The sequence below is a fragment of the Oncorhynchus nerka genome, linkage group LG12, assembly GCF_034236695.1.
Source record: "Oncorhynchus nerka isolate Pitt River linkage group LG12, Oner_Uvic_2.0, whole genome shotgun sequence".
Lineage (NCBI taxonomy): Eukaryota > Metazoa > Chordata > Actinopteri > Salmoniformes > Salmonidae > Oncorhynchus > Oncorhynchus nerka.
In genome coordinates this window covers 48,117,832-48,134,997 of record NC_088407.1, presented here as the reverse complement: position 1 = coordinate 48,134,997, position 17,166 = coordinate 48,117,832, and the positions used below count along the sequence as shown (strand labels likewise).

At 43.1% G+C, this 17,166-nt stretch overlaps 1 protein-coding gene across 2 annotated transcripts in view; it reads right to left on the bottom strand.

The window, feature by feature from the left end:
• The window catches only part of LOC115138295 (leucine zipper protein 1-like), an 83,158-nt gene that overhangs the window by 8,591 nt on the left and 57,401 nt on the right, over positions 1-17,166 (bottom strand). The window contains exons 3-5 of one of the 2 annotated variants that reach the window (XM_029674995.2): positions 13,390-16,646; positions 401-681; positions 3-158 (exon numbers count right to left, since the gene is read on the bottom strand). In XM_029674995.2, the coding sequence (XP_029530855.2) occupies positions 442-681; positions 13,390-16,407 (3,258 nt within the window). In that variant the 5' untranslated portion in view covers positions 16,408-16,646 and the 3' untranslated portion in view covers positions 3-158; positions 401-441. Of the gene's footprint in view, positions 1-2; positions 159-400; positions 682-13,389; positions 16,647-17,166 lie in introns of those variants that run through there. The other variant, XM_029674994.2, reaches the window with a different exon arrangement.

Below are 17,166 nucleotides of genomic sequence, written 5' to 3'. Positions count from 1 at the left end.
GAAAAAAAAGAGTGCACAAGTCGTATACTAAGAGAGGGCTGGGCGGCGTCATTCGAGTAGGAGTAAAACTTATACTTGCTTTGATTAAAGTAAGAAGTGCAGTCAAGCAGTCACTAGTGGCTCAGTCTGGAGTCACATTTTTATCCTCTGACGGAGTTCTAAAAAGATTCCCACCATAAAAATACAGTAGTTGTAATAGTCATGGCTATTACACAGTTTCAGTGAGATGAGAAGATAATCTTTCATGTTATCGTCAGGTGATAACACTATACAGTATCAACCTGTATACACTATCAAAAACTATATAAAAAATTAAAGATACTCTTGTTAATTAGAAAGCAGGCTCCTCTGACATGTCGCTCTGGATAAATGAAAAAAATGTCAAATGTAATAATCCTACCTGGACATTATGAAGCGGAGCTACTAAGACGGTTGGCCGGTTTAGTTGTCGGTCTGACGGTTGCTCCATGGTCGATTGCCGCGCCCGGTCATCCTCTCCGTATGGCCAGCCTGACCCCTACTGGACCACAGCTCTGGTCTGGAAGCCGTGGTTCCCGTTCCTCTGCTGGCCCCTAGGTCAGGCCTGGAGCTCCTCACTCTCTCCCTCTCGTAGGTACCCAGGTCACTGGGCGCCGGCCTCGTCCTCCGTGACCAAGAGCTGGGGTTAGTGTTGTCAGCAGCCTAGTCACAGTGAAACAGAAACAACAAACACTTATAGGTCATTAACTCAACAGTCTGTGAGAAGAAGTGAAATCTTGGCAAGCCGCTGCGACTGTGGATTTTGCCACAAAACAGAGGGAGAAAAAAAACCTTAAGACCGAAAACAAGACACCCCAGTGAGGAATTTATAATTTATATGGGTCTCGACTAGCAAATGAGCACCCTATAAAACTTGCTTGCATACCTTCACGCAACCTCAATGACCTTGTTCTAGGAAAGTGAGAGATGACAGTGCAGTTAGTAAACGTCTGAAAGCAAAGGCCTATGATTTCAGTTTTAAAAAGGCTGTAGTACTGTAATTAATGACAGGCCGCTGGAATCCCATCCTGCCTACCGCAGCAGAACGTTGCTAATTGCCCTTAATGGCCGCTCTGCGTCTCCTGGGGAAGACGGGCAGGCAGACAAGAAGCCTGTTACAATGCGAAGGGCTGCCAAACGGGCAGGGCAGATCCAAGATGGCAACTTCCTGTTCTATTCATCCCAAAGGGAAGAAATGACCAGAGCACATTCTGCATTTACTACAGAATTACAGCTGAAGAGTTGGGTTATACTGTGTTTTGAGTGTAACCATATGTATATTATGCTTCATGAACACCAAATGTACAATGGTCATGTTCTTTTTGGGGGAATTGTTTTCATCACCAAACCACAGGATTATTTTCTGAGCCATTGAAGCTGTAACTCTTGACATTTTCCTGTGGATAGTGGAGATTACTCCTTATTCTAGAAAAAGTTTATTAAAAAGGTTCCGGGTTGGATGGGCCTACAAATATAGGTTATTTAAGTCTTTCAGCTGAGTTGCTTAAATAAGGCAGTGAGTGTAAAAACCCCAGAAGCTACTAGGGACATTTTCCCATAACTACATTTTAATTTCAGAAAATATTTCTGCTTGTGGAATGTCGGAACGTTATAAATGTTGGTTAGGCAATTTGATCTGCCACATGAGCAGAGGAAATGTACTGGGAACGCCAAGTGCTGAAGCCCTCATCACAAACCTGCTTTGTTCCCGCTTCACTCAAATACCTTATGATTGGGGGCTGATATGTTTTTTTAGTAACAAAACAAAAAAACTAGACATCAAATCTGGCCCCACTTTTTGTTTTGAGATAAAAGGAAAAAGTTTGGGTGGGGTGTATTTCTGGAGTTAAGACAATAGACTTTTGACAAAGCCTCAGAAAATCACTCAGTTCTGAAAACACCCCTTCAGGCAGAAGTCATGAAAACATTTTGGCTTATATTACAGCACAGAATCATGGCCAACTACCCAGGTTACCTCGAGGCCAACACACATGGAGTGTTACATGCATTACATGCCTTGCAAAACATGCCATTGCTTTGACATGAAAGCGGTCTAATTTTGGTTGCGTTTCAGAAGTACATCACTTACGTTCCATGTTAGAAGCGAAGTGCGCCAAAAGCTAGTCTCCAAGCAGACAATGCTCATTACACCCAAGGTAATACTTTTCAGAGAAGCCTTAATTCAATCCGCTTATTAAAATTTATGTTTTGAGGTCTTTGTCCAGAGAAGACTTTAATAGCTCTAACATACCTTGTGGAAACCCATTTCTCAATCACTTTTCTTACAGGCCATTGGGATCTCCTCTGATGTTTAAACCACCAACCAGCTCTCCTCCGTGGAATCGTCCAAGTTTAGCTCAGCGCAGATTGTTTTTCCAGGCTTTTTAGGTCAAGTCGGGCAAAAACCAACCAGAATGACAGCATGGGCCATGCATTTCACCTTGTTGCCACTGAGTTTGACTGACTCACACAAAGGATGTTTTCGTATCGCAATCAGACAGATCGAGCTATGGTCCACAGCCAACCATAAGTTCACAGCCCATTCACATACCATCTGAGGTTTCTTAGTTTTACAGTGGGCTGCAGAAAACAACACTGACGTTCTGTGCTGTACTTGGAGGTGAGAATGGAGAGTTAGTGAGGCTGTATGCAGTCAGTCGCCATGTTCCCACTGGCCATTAAAACCACACAGAGACCCTTATAATCTGATGCTATAATGCTGTTACGAATGTGACCTTTCAATGGAATAAGAGATGTCCCCTAGGATCTCTATGATGAGAGGGTCAAACAAATGACAACCAAATAAATGATATGAGATAAATAGCCATCTACTGACAGATAGTCACCCTCTGTACTGAAGGACATTAAGTTGCTGGGTCTTCTCTTCAGTGGCTATTGATTATGTGGAGTTAGCCTGACAGAGGTCATAACAGGCAGAGGTTAAAACGTCTGGCTCAAGATCAATTTCTATAAAAACAACTGATAGAAAAATGGACGCTAAAACTATGGCTGATCAATGATCAGAGAAAGAGGCCTCATGATAGGCAGAGCTACTGTGCATTGTTGTTAAACACTCACTGAAATAGCAAACCTTGTAAATTAAACATCACCCTGGGACAGCAGAGCTGTGTGTAGACTAGGGCCGACTATTTTGTCAATGGTTTGGTCGATAGGCTGTTGGTCGACCGAGATTTCTTTAGTCGAGCAGTTGCAAGACACCAGGTGCACAAGACACCGGTCTGATTCGCGCCCGTCTCAAGTTGACTGATCCAGGCTACGGGGGTGGCACAGTCCACCACTCGAAGACATATGATACATAATATAACCATATACAATTTAAGTAAAAATAATTGTGCAACACTAATAAATCTAATATTATTTTATAACAAATGTGTTTTCTCCCGCATTGGATGCGGTCGCTGTCCGCGCTCCTCAATCATAATCTTCAGCGCGCCGTAGAATTGGCACCTTTCCCTATGTTGCTATGTGCATAATAGCAAAGTTAACCAGCATATTGGGATTGAGAACAATGCGGCGGCAGCAGCAGAGACGAGGAAACAACCCTTGCTTTAGCCTACGTGTCTAAGAAAATTTAGGAGAGGAAACCAACTTAATTAGGTCTATAATCAATAGCCTAACTTAAATGTGCCTGGCTTTATAAATAATCCAAATATATCTACAGAAATAAAGACGGATCTTGAATCTGTTGTCTGTTTGAGTGATTGTTTAATAGACTACTGATTCCGTGAGCACCAAGCCTCAATCAACGGCAAAATGTCAGATAAAGCAATTTCACAGATTCTGCTGTTTTTAATATTTGCTCTGCTGTAATAAAGGCTTTACACATTTTGACAGAACAGACTGGTATTACTTATAATTTTAGTGTTGTTTACACTGTTCCAAACAGTAATTCATTATTTAATCTTAAATCAAATAGTGTGCTTAAAGCATCAGACAACTCAGTGCATATGTAGTTGATTTTATTCAAACACATAGGGTCTGTCTATATATGGACTTTTTTTCGACCAATCGATTGGTCGAAAGAAAAGGATGACCCTGGGTCGACCAATATATATATATATTTTAGTCTGGGACAGCCCTAGCATAGACAAAATGAGAGATGTCCATGGTGGTTTTGATGGTCAACTGTAATTCCCTTCTATATTGTCAACTGTCATGGAGATGTGCAATTACTGTCCATCCTATTGCCCTTCACCCAATCAATGGCTCATTGTAACTGTAAAAACACTACAATGATGCCTCAAGCCCTTTTCTAACGAATACTAACGACACAACTGGAATAAGAGAGGACGACTGCCTTTGGTGAAGTTAACAGAGAGAGAGGCATTTTGGAAACAAGCACTGTTGATTTATAACAATATTCCCTTTGGGAGGGCGCAGAGGCAACAATGAGGGATTGGAACACAAAAAAAAAAATCACAACAAATTAGGTAGTTCATCAGCAGCACACAGCTGGTTTTGCACTTCAGGAACAAGTCGGTTGCATGGAAAGAGTTCATCCTATCAGGGAGGGCTAATGTGAGTAATGGGAAAGAGGATGGATGGAGGGGATAAGATGAATGAACTGGACCGTGTTAATGTTAAGTTCACGTGCTGGAATTAACTTGAGTTAATGACCCTGATGGTTCGCTCTCTCGCTCAGTTAAACGAATGGGACTCATTCAGGTAGGGATGAGGGCAGAGAGCCCATAGAGGTATGGGACGCTGAAAGGGCCTCTTGGGGGGCGGGGGGTTTACGTGTTAGGCTGATTTCATTAAAATGCATCCTCCTGCGATTCTTTAACCGCTCCTGATATAAAGGGGATATCCCAATTATAAATACAATAAAGTACACACACTAAATGGGTAAAAAAATATATGTTTTTAGCAACAGTGGCTTTTTTTTTTAGACAACCCCAATCTTCAAGGTGCAGGGCATTCAAGGAGTTGGTTTGATGGTCAAATGTGATGTCATCAGCCCCCTTTGCTTAAGGAGCAATAGAAAACAAAAGAGGAAAGACACCACCCCCCCCCCCACACACACTGACGGCTAACGAGGGGCTATAGGGGGCATTATAAAGCAGAGTGTGACAGCAATTATAGATCTAAGGGCCGTGTTGCCGGCATGTTATTTATTTAATGTCTTGCTCGGCGGGAGATGAAAAGGTTGCTGGAGGGCTGGTGACCTTAGCATCGGAGCCCTGTGTTTGTTTTGACTGCGAGAGGAGCTGGGTGAGTTGAGTTGCACACGATCAAACAGAGCCTCGTCGGCCAACCAGCAGATTAGACAATGACACATCCGCAGCTCTGTTAAAGAGGGAGCCCTGACCTCCTTGACCCCTGACCAGACCCCTCATAATTAGCTGGACTCAGAAATGTACAGTTCAGAGGCTACAACCACAACAAGCATCACTGTTGTGTGACAACCCATAGATCTAGTCATGCCTGCTTAGTGCTTGTATTAAAGAAGCATAACTTGAGCTAGTGTGAGCTATGAAGCAGACACAAAACAGCCCAGACACACCATTCCAATGACAGCTTTAACAATAAGCTTGTTGTTTCCTCTTCATAAGATATGCGCCATGGAAGATAAATATGAACATGGCTGATGGATGAGGGGGCATGGGGGGGGGGCAGTTGTCAATCTATTTGAGGCCCTGTATAACCTTTAGCTGTATAACGTATAGATGTGCCTCCCCACTGCAAGTGGATGTGGATAAGAGAGGGAGAGGAATAATGAGGTCCTTTTGGCTAGAGCAGAGGTTTTCATGTGATATTTGAGTGACAAAAAAAACAACATCTATGGGCAAAAAACACAAACATAAATAAAACACAATTCTAGAAAGCATTATAGCTACGTGATTTGACATTTTATTTATATCGAACGCATGCTTATCTGCGTGCGTGCCAGTACATATCAGATTGACTCACATTCAACCAGTAAATGTGAACAAGCTCGTCTCTCGTGTCCGTTTTAATAAAAGTGAACGTGTCAAGACAGTCAGCCTTCTCTCAGACGTAACTGACCAGACTACATGCCATGCTTAATAAGCAGCTAAATATCTGACACCAGTTGTCTGCACTACATTGTGGGAAATGGAGTCAAATGGAGGCCAGCTACACGGAGGTGTGCCTTTGAACAATGCCCATCTTCAATTATGTCAGGAATAGCACACCGGCTGGCAGGTCACAGTTGGTAAGCTCTGGCACAAAAATACAAGCAAAGGGGGGGGGGGGGGGGGGGGCCTTGAGGTTTTTGTAAAAAAATTAAATCCTCCCTGTTGAGGTCTTTTCATTTTCATCCTCCCTCTCTTTTTTGTCCCACCCTTTTCTCTTTGTGCTGACTTCAGCACCAGGAATCAGGCTCAGAGAACTGCTATGCTAAGCATGAAGTTTTAGGCCCGGCGTCAGTGAAAAAGAGTGTCTGAACACTCATGCAAAGTGGACACATCAGAAAGCTAGAGTTGGTGTTTCCTGGACTATATTTTCCAAATAGCAAAGTAGGTACACACAGTGCTCTAATTGAGGGGGTGTGTGCCATACCCCTGTGTTAGCTTAAAGATGTCCTCCAGTGATTTTGTTAACGTTTCCTGTTGAAAAGCAATATCCCAATTATAAATACAGTAAAGTACAGACACTAAAGGAAAAATATATGTTTTGAGCAAATATTGAGTTTTTTTTAGACAACTGCAAACTTCAAGGAGTAGGACATTCAAGGAATAATTGGCCTTCACCTTTGCTTGAGGAAAAATAGCAGAGCAATAGAGAACAAGAGAGAGAAAAAAGTCCCACCCCCCCCACTTGTGCCATGTCATGAGGATACCTGTACCACCTATTGAGATGTGCCTTTTGTTAGTAAATCAGGTGTTAAATGAGGTGAAAAGGAGAATGAAGTGCCACTAAGATTTAGCACTTTTTAAAATGTATTTCTTTTTTACAGTGAAAATCTAAAAAATCCTTAGCAAAGGTACTCCAGAGACAAAACGACAGCTGGGCCTGATTGAGAGGAGGGAGGAGAAAAGGGTCAATCGTAACAGCAGTAGCCTATCAACATACTGTACAATTCCCCATGTGTGTGACGCATAAAGCCTAGTTTGAGCAGAACTATCGGTCGGGCAGCAAGCAGACGCAGCTCAAACAACTGGTTGTCCCGTGGAGCAGCTCACAGACGAATGACTGCGATAAGAGTATTTTAACATTTTTTACATTCATTTAACCTTTATTTAACTAGGCAAGTCAGTTAAGAACAGATTCTTAAATCGATGTCTAAAAATGCAGATTACCGACTGTTATGAAAACTTGAAATCGGCCCTAATTAATCGACCATTCAGATTAGTCAGTCGACCTCTACTCCCAATGTAGTCAATTAACCGCATTCCTACATCGGTAATCCTCTTGTGCAGTGCGATGGTGATTGCATCCTATTGGGGCAGTATGCAGTAGGTCTAGGCTAGGGTGTCAGGTAAGGTGGAGGTGAAATAGCTTTAGAACAAAGTTGACTATAATTACAAAGTTGCCAATGTTTTTGCAATTGATTAACAATGTGGTTCAAATGAAAACAGAGTCGACAAAAAAACATTTAAAACAGTAGGCAATAGTCCTATTCAATCATATTGAAAACCATTTCATGTTCAATCTATTGAGTTCTATTTTGCTACTTGTAGGCTACTGTCTATAATGTCTCAATATACACTGAGCGTACAAAACATTAGGAACACCTGCTCTTTCCATGACAGACTGACTAGGTGAATCAAGGTGAAAGCTATGATCCCTTATTGATAATAAATCCACTTCAATCAGTGTAGATGAAGGGGACGAGACAGGGTTAAAGAAAGATATTTAAGCCTTGAGACAATTGAGACATGGATTGTGTGTGTGTACCATTCAGAGGCTGAATGGGAAAGACAAAAATATTTAAGTGCCTTTGAATAGGGTATGGTAGTAGGTGCAGGCACACTGATTTGAGTGTGTCAAGAACTGCAACGCTGCTGGGTTTTTCACGCTCAACAGTTTCCTGTGTGCATCAAGAATGGTCCACCACCCAAAGGACATTCAGCCAACTTGACAACTACGGAAAGCTTTGGAGTCAACATGGGCCAGCATCCCTGTGGAACGCTTCCGACAGCTTGTAGAGTCCATGGCCTGACGAACTTAGGCTGTTCTGACAGCAAAAGGAGGTTCAACTCAATATTATGAAGGTGGTCCTAATGTTTTGTACACTCAGTGTATTTCATGTGCAGTCTAATGTGTGCAATTATGTGCCAAATCAGTGATTTAGTGTATTTTTATTGGGTAAGCTATCGTGAAACCGGGCCCAGACTGTTTTCACAAGAAAGAGAGAGAAAAAAAGGAGGAGCTGAACATAACAGTATGCCAGTGGAAGGTAGGACAGTAGTGGACTACTATGATTTCCCATTGTAGCCAATTAAAATTGCAGAAATTCCATTACTGATTTGTCGGTAATTCCATTACCGATTTGGTAAGAGAATGAGTTTTAGTCACTTAATTCAGAAACAAACTTGATATCAGTAAAAACACTAACTAATTGGTAGGTCTACCTTTATTTCTGACTTTTATTATCCTCATTCCTCATGAGGGATAGATATGAGAAAATATCTTAAAGATATGTGGGTTTTTCGTAAACGGAATTACAAGGCTCAAGGCAATGTTTCTTAAACTTACAGAAGGCAAAAAAAGTCCAAATATAACTGTTGATATTAGTTGGCAGGGGTCTTCAGGATTGTTGTGTGTTGATGCATTTATAATACCTTTTAAGACTTTTTCTGGTAGACCCTTTTCCATCTGTTCAACCAGAAAATACAAACATTTGCTTACTCCATTTTTGGGATGGAAAAGGGCTGAATTTTTTTTGGGACTCTTTCACTTGACACCCAAAATGCACATGCTTCTATGAACTTCCCGTTGGCGCTTATGGGTCCTTTTAGATGGAAATGCCCATATTCGACCAGATGTTAAAAGGCCTATTTTAACCATGAAAAAGATTAGTTTAAATTGAATTGTCCATGGTACACAAGGATACCATTACATTTGAAATGCTTAATTGAATAAAAACAACACACTTTAGAATGTTGTATTTATGTATGGCGCATTGAGCTACTGCTCCTTCAGACATCACGTGGCATTGACAGTAGCCTACATTGTTTACAGCGCGGACTGTAAATGTAACCTAGAGTTTTGAGGATGCGCAAAGAGATTTAATTTTCAAGGTAATTTTCACTCATCAGTAATGCGTTTTACATGAAAAGCCATTTTACTATTATAGGCCGATTACATTGCACTCCACGAGGAGACTGCGTGGCAGGCTGACTACCTGTTATGCGAGTGCAGCAAGGAGCCAAGGTACGGTGCTAGCTAGCATTAAACATATCTTATAAAAATCAATCAATCTTAATGTAACAGTTTAGCTTCCGTCCCTCTCCTCACCCCTACCTGGGCTCGAACCAGCCACCCTCAAAGCATCGTTACCCATTGCTCCACAAAAGCCGCCGGCTCTTGCAGAGCAAGGGGAACAACTACTTAAAGGTCTCAGAGCGAGTGACGTCACCGGTTGAACCGCTATTAGCGCAAACCCCGCTAACTAGCTAGCCATTTCACATCGGTTACATTAACATAATCACTAGTTAACTACACATGGTTGATGATATTACTAGTTTATCTAGCTTGTCCTGCGTTGCATATAATCGGTGTGGTGCCTGTTAATTTATCATTGAATCACAGCCTACTTCGCCAAACTGGTGATTTAACAAGCGCATGCGCATCAATGTGTACCTAACCATAAACATCAAAGCCTTTCTTAAAATCAATACACAAGTATATATTTTTAAACCTGCATATTTAGTTAATATTGCCTGCTAACATGAATGTCTTTTAACTAGGGAAATTGTGTCACTTCTCTTGCAATCTGTGCAACAGAGTCAGGGTATATGCAGCAGTTTGGGCCACCTGGCTCGTTGCAAATTGTGTGAAGACTATTTATTCCTAACAAAGACAGGCAACTTCGCCAAACAGGGGATGATTTCACAAAAGTGCATTTGCGAAAAAAGCACAATCGTTGCACGAATGTTTCCTAACCATAAACATCAATGCCTTTCTGAAAATCAATACACAGAAGTATATTTTTTTAAACCTGCGTATTTAGTTAAAAGAAATTCATGTTAGCAGGCCATAGTAGACTAGGGAAATTGTGTCACTTCTCTTGCGTTCATTGCACGCAGAGTCAGGGTATAATGCAACAGTTTAGGCCGCCTGGCTCATTGCGAACTAATATGCCCGAATTTTACGCAATTATGACATAACATTGAAGGTTGTGCAATGTAACAGGAATATTTAGACTTATGGATGCCACCCGTTAGATAAAATACAGAACGGTTCTGTATTTCACTGATGTTTTGTCTTCAAAATGATAGTTTCCGTATCAATATTAACGACCTAAGGCTCGTATTTCTGTGTGTTATTATATTATAATTAAGTCCATGATTTGATAGCGCAGTCTGAGCGAGCGGTGGTAGGCAGCAGCAGGCTCGTAAGCATTCATTCAAACAGCACTTTCCTGTGTTTGCCAGCAGCTCTTCACTGTGCTTCAAGCATTGCGCTGTTTATGACTTCAAGCCTATCAACTCCCGAGATTAGGCTGACAATACTATAGTGCCTATAAGAACATCCAATAGTCAAAGGTATATGAAATACAAATGGTATAGAGAGAAATAGTCCTATAATTCCTATAATAACTACAACCTAAAACTTCTTACCTGAGAATATTGAAGACTCATGTTAAAAGGAACCACCAGCTTTCATATGTTCTCATGTTCTGAGCAAGGGATTTAAACGTTAGCTTTTTTACATGGCACATATTTCACTTTTACTTTCTTCTCCAACACTTTGTTTTTGCATTATTTAAACCAAATTGAACATGTTTCATTATTTATTTGAGACTAAATTGATTTTATTGATGTATTATATTAAGTTAAAATAAAAGTGTTCATTGTTCATTCAGTATTGTTGTAAATTGTCATTATTACACACACACACACACATATATATATATATAAAAATAGGCAGATTAAAAGGTATCAGCTTTTTTTGGTCCTCCAATAATTGGTATCGGTGTTGAAAAATCATAAACTGTCGACCTCTACTCTGAACAGTTGATGTTGTTGATGTTGAGATGCGTCTGTTACTTGAACTCTGCGAAGCATTTATTTGGTCTTCAATTTCTGAGCCTGGGAACTCAAATGACCTTATCCTCTGCAGCAGAGGTAACTCTGGGTCTTCCATTCCTGTGGTGGTCCTCATGAGAGCCAATTTCATCATAGTGCTTGATGGTTTTTGCAACTGCACTTTAACTTTAAATTCTTTAAATTTTCCATATTGACTGACCTTCATGTCTTAAAGATATGATGGGCTGTCATTCCTCTTTGCTTATTTGAGCTGTTCTTTCCATAATATGGACTTGGTCTGTTACCAAATAGAGCTATCTTCTGTATACCACCCCTACCTTGTCACAACACAACTGATTGGCTCAAACGCATTAAGGAGGAAAGAAATTCCACAAATTAACTTTTAAGAAGGCACACCTCTTAATTGAAATGTATTCCAGGTGACTACCTCATGGAGCTGATTGAGAGAATGGCAAGAGTGTGCAAAGCTGTTATCAAGGGAAATGGTGGCTATTTGAAGGATCTAAAATCTAAAATATATTTGGATTTGTTTAACACTTTTTTGGTTACTACATGATTCCATATGCGTTATTTCATAGTTTCGATGTCTTAGTTTCCTATTATTCTACAATGTAGAAAAGAGTCAAAATAAAGAAAAACCCTTGAATAAGTATGTGTTCTAAAACGTTTGACCGATAGTGTATATATATTATTCAATAAGCATTTAAAATGCCCTTTCCATCCCTATTATGGGGTTATTTTCTGTTTATTGATCCATATTTGATGGAAAACCCACCACTGGTGTGCATGGCCAAAGAGCTCTATTTTCATGTCATCTAACCATAGCACCGGTTCCAACCCAAGTGCCAATGCCATTTCAAACTCCAGGCTTTTACATTTGTTGGATTATATGAAAATGGCAGGATAGTCGAAAACAGACGCCGATTTTTTCTCAGTTCATCACCATCAGGCTCAACCCCTTAGAAGTTCCCCCTACATTGTGGACTTCAAAGCGCAAGCAAAGCAGCGATAGTAATTTTAAAAAGGAAGTACGCATCTTAGAAATAGTTTTCACATATCAACTTTATATGCCTGAACTCCGAATCAATTTGGCTTCGCAAAAATAATATGGTTAGGGTGATTGGCGATATTCGCAATCTAATACAACTGTCATAGGCTCGCTCCCTCAAGGTTTCGACTAACTTTCCACAGATTCCAGAGGCACAAAGTAAAAAAAAAATTAAGAACAAAACGCTTTTTGGTCTTAGTTTAAAGTGAGGGATAAGGTGTGGTTAGGTTTAAAATCAGATTTTAAGAAGAGATATTGTAGAAATACACACGGTTTATGACTTTGTGGCTGTGTTAACTAGTGACCACCCTCCTCCGCCTTGATTTAGAGCCACACTTTATTTGTTTGATTCACTCAGAATTTGAATTGATTAGCATGCCACTCAGTAAATCCACAACCCCTAACTTCCAAATAGTCCCAAACTGTTACTAGTCCTCTATGCACCTGCAATTCAATCCCGGGGACGAGGTTAAGATCCCTCCCAACGTGTGCTCCAATCTCATGAAACATTTTAGAAAAAAGATCAGTGCCATTCCCTCGCAAGGTGAAGTATTGAAAGGTATTGAAAACAGGGGTGCCACATTTTTTTGGGGAAAAAAATGCATTACTTGTAAAACAAAATATTTCTCTGAGCAATTGAATTATTTCACTATTCGAATATCATTTAGAAAAAATGTTGAGCATATAAATATAGCTCAGTATTTGTAATATTTACTTTATACTGAGCACCACTTCAAGGACATTTTTATCATATTAATAGAGCCAAATACAGTATCCCTGTACATGTCCTTGTCAAGACTCAATGACCAGATATGCAACAGGCTTAAGAACTATTATTGTAAGCAGATGGTATAAGAACAGTAGCTTCTGTTGAGTATTTTTTCCATTCTTCAAAAGACTAAACATCCTGAGTATGTATTATTTGCCAAATGCTGGTAACAATCTGCTGTTCACCTTTAATCTGAAATTAAACAAATGGTGTTTTGTTTGAGTCAGATTAGTGAAGTGACAGAAATCTAAAAACACTGAGCATAATTATTTCCTCATGTTTGATACTAAATTGTGGAGCCTCCACAAGGTCTGCTAATACTTTTCAAAGACAGTTTGTACAGAAGTTAAACTCACCATGGGTTGTGTCTGCCGGGGCGTGAGCTCCTGAGAACTGACAGGCTCGTGGGGGATACTCCTCTGCATAACTCCCTCAGTTGGTGACAGAGAGCTCTTGCTCCGGCGCACCGGCTCTGCAATGTCCCTGGTGGTCACCACACTGTTCTTAATCCTGCGCATGTACAGCTCTGCTGGCGATGGCTTGGCTGCCCGTGATGTAGAGGCCCCTGTGGCATTTACCTTCTCCTCCTTGTCCAGGACAGTGGTGGCTCGGTACGCCCTCCACGTGGTGGCCGACTCTAACTCATCTTCAGAACCCACCCCTTCCAGCCTGGCTCCCTGGCCAGGCTCGTCCACAGATGCCGCCCCCCTGTTCCTCCAGGTGCTCCGCACAGTCAGGTTTCTCATCTCTGGGAGACCGTCGTCCTGGGAGGTGTGGTGGCCGTGGTATCTCCTCCAGCTGGTGACGGTGGTAGTGCTGCTACTGCTGCTCTCGAAACCTGACTCTGTGTCGTTGTTGAAGTCTGAGATGGTCTCCGGTGACTGGAGGCTGAAGCTGCTTCGGGGGCGTAGGTGCGTCTCCGCACGGGCCATCCCTAGCACCCCTGGTTGATCTGTTTCGTCAGGGCCATCTATGGATGGCCGGAGGGTGATCTCACTCTTGGGAATGGAGATCTCATAGGGGATGGAGATGTTCCCCCTGTGCTCACTGGGCCCGATGACAATGTTGCTAGTGGACGTGTGGCGTTCCTTGACTGGTGGCTCGCTGGATACACTGCTGCTGCGGCTGCTGGTCCTGGAAGAGCTGGGATCGTTGGGGTAGATAGTGATGCTGCTGGTCATCTTGTTGGTGGTCACGACAGGTTTCGTGGAGATTTTGGGCTTGCCATTGGAGGTCAAGAACTCTGCCCCGACTCCGGATATCATAACTTCCTTCCTATCAATCTCCACAATGGCCGGCTTGATGACTGCCTTTGACCTCAGGGCCTCCCGTGGGCTGCAGACCCTGCGGACCTCCATCCCTGCTGGGGCGTGAGTGGGCTCCAGATATCCTCCTTCAGCCATCAACAGCCTGTTCTGCTCCTCGTCAATCGAGCTCCTGGTGGAGGAACCCTCTGACTGGGAGTCTTGTAGGCGAGAGTATCTAGAGTACTTCGGAGGGTTGGAGGTTCTGCTACTCAGTGCTGCCACCTCAGACACAGGCTCTGGTTCTGAGGGCCTGGACCCAGTGGATTCAGTCTCAGAGGCTGAAGAGTGACCCTCAGAGCCATGATCACTGACCAGCGGGGACACATGGGACTTGTAGGCAGTGTACGACCCATTGGCCTGTGAGAGGTTTGACACTGGAGGAGCCTCTTGAACCAGGTCCACAGACACCAGGTCAGACGCAGAAGCATCCTTTTCAGGAGGGGAGACTGTGTTGGTCTTGCTTGAGCTTTCAGGCACCACAACAGAATTGTTTGACTCACTGTCACAACCAACATTCAATCTAGAAAACTTATCCACTTGGCTCTTTTTGCTTTCACTCTCACTTGGCTTCTGAGATGTCTTCCATGGCTTCTGGTCATTAGCTGCTGGAGGGTAGCGATTAAGAACCGAGACCTTCTTGCTGTCACTCAAAGACGTGCTAACAGGAGTATGGGCTCCTCCCCTTGTTGTTTTGTCCTCCACCCTTCTACCTATTTCTTTCACTACATTGTCAGAGGCAGTTGAGGATCCAGTCTTTGGTGTCCTCCTGCTCTTGTGTGAAGGACTGAGTGCCCTCCTGACAGACTTTGGAGAAGTTTCCTCGGAGTTGCTCAGCTCTTTGCTCCTCAGCTTGGTCTCCCTCTTGTGCTGCGGGGACAGCTCTCTGCTCTTGTACTTGGGGGCGGCTGGCTCTGCAGCACTCCTGTACTTAGGCTTGTCCTTCCTGAACCCACCCCGGACATTGATCTCTTCATTTTCTGCCTTGCCATTCTCAAGGACCTTTGCTGGACTGCTAAGCCCTCCATTGCCGTGACTGCACAGCTGCATTCTAAGCTGCTCCACCTGATCGCTGAGAGCTCGGCTGCGGGACCTCTCCTGTTGGAACTTCTCCTGCAGCTCTCCGCTCTTTGACTCTGTGTTCTTGAGATCCTCCTCCACTAGTTCCAGTTGCTTCAGCCGGTTCTTCAGCCTCTCAACTTCCTGGGTGAGTTCCTTGACTTTGTTGTCTTCCTGGCCATCAAGGCTGTTCTTCTCGTTTTCTGACTTATTCCTTAGCCCAACGTCATCGCCCAGTTTCAGGTAGTCCACACTCTTCTTGCGCCCCAGCTTGCTAGTCAGGCCAGATGAGAGGTCATCTTCAATGCGGAGGTCCCTCAAGTCTGTGCGGCTGGGATCTGCTCGGCCGATCCTGTTCTTCTGACAATCCAGCTTTTCTGTCAGTTTTAGTATAAGCTTCTCATCCTCCCTTTGCTTCTCCAGGAGCCTCTTCCTCTCACTCACAAAAGTCTGAGTGAGACCCTTGAGCTGCTCCAGCTCCCCTGCCAGAAACTTCTCAGCCCGGTCCAGCCTTACCTCTGATGCATCCACTTCCATCACACGGGCCTTGAGGGCCTCAAGCTCAGAGGAGAGCTTCCGGGTCAGGTTCTTCTCTTCATTGAGATTGAGGCAGAGCTGGCTGCAGTCTGACTTGCTCTTGCCGAAGGCCTCTTCCAACTTCTCCAACTCAGCCATCCTCCTCTGCAGGCGCTCAATCTCAGACTTTAGGTCCTTGGTCAAGCTCTCCTCCTCCTCCAGTTTCTCCCTCACTGTGCGGCAGAGATCCTCTGCCTTGCACACCTCCTCGTCTTTGCCTTCAATCCTCAGCAGCCGCTTGCGCAGCGCCTCTACATCGCCCAGCATGGAGGAGTTGCTGCCCTCTGCCTGGATGATTTTGTCCTGCAGATCCAGCAGCTCATCTTCAGACTTCTGGAGCTTGTTGGTGGCCTCCTCAAGCTCATCCAGCCGCCGTCCCAGGCTTTGCAGCTTGTGCCGCAGGTGGCGATTCGTTATGTCTTTGTTTTCAGACATCACAGATATTATTGCTGTTGTCTTCTATATGGAAAGGGGAAATTATTTTACTACTTTTTGGGAGGTCCACATTTGTGTGGCAGTCCTTCTCTGGTTAAAATGATGAGTCACAAGTCCGTAATGTTGAGTTATGTTCAGTCCCTTTCTCCTCTCCACACAATGTCTTCTCCCTTTTTCTTTGGTTGGTTCTTATTCCTTCAACTCCCCTCAGCTTGATGGTCAACATGGGTGTCTATCACCTGAAAGAAAAAAAGAACAGAGTTGCAACAAAATTAGAAATGATTACTGACTGACCTCAAAGTGATTCTGAGGATCAGCAAACATTTCAGTAACTGTTGAGAACACATAAGGACCGAGAAGATGGTGAAAGAGTGTAGTCCACAGAGAGTGAGAAATGGTTCGACTGTACTTGATTGCACCGTGTAGCAGACCTGCATACTCAGCATAGGATTTCACAGTTCCGCCTGATTACTGCAACACAAACCATGAGAAGAGCTGGGCCGGCCCAAACACACCCAGTAATGCAAAGGGCTGGGGCAAATGGGTGGAAAAAAAAGAGGACCAGCGTAATTCAGCACATACACACATACGCAAGTGCTCATACATAGTAAATGCACACTGTAACCTAGACAGATTATTAAGATCACTACAACCAAAATGACATGCTATGACAGCAATTCTACAAAGATACCTTTTACCTTGCCTTGTCGTATGGCCACTGGAGACTGGAGGGTAGCATTCAAAAGAACACTACTCCCC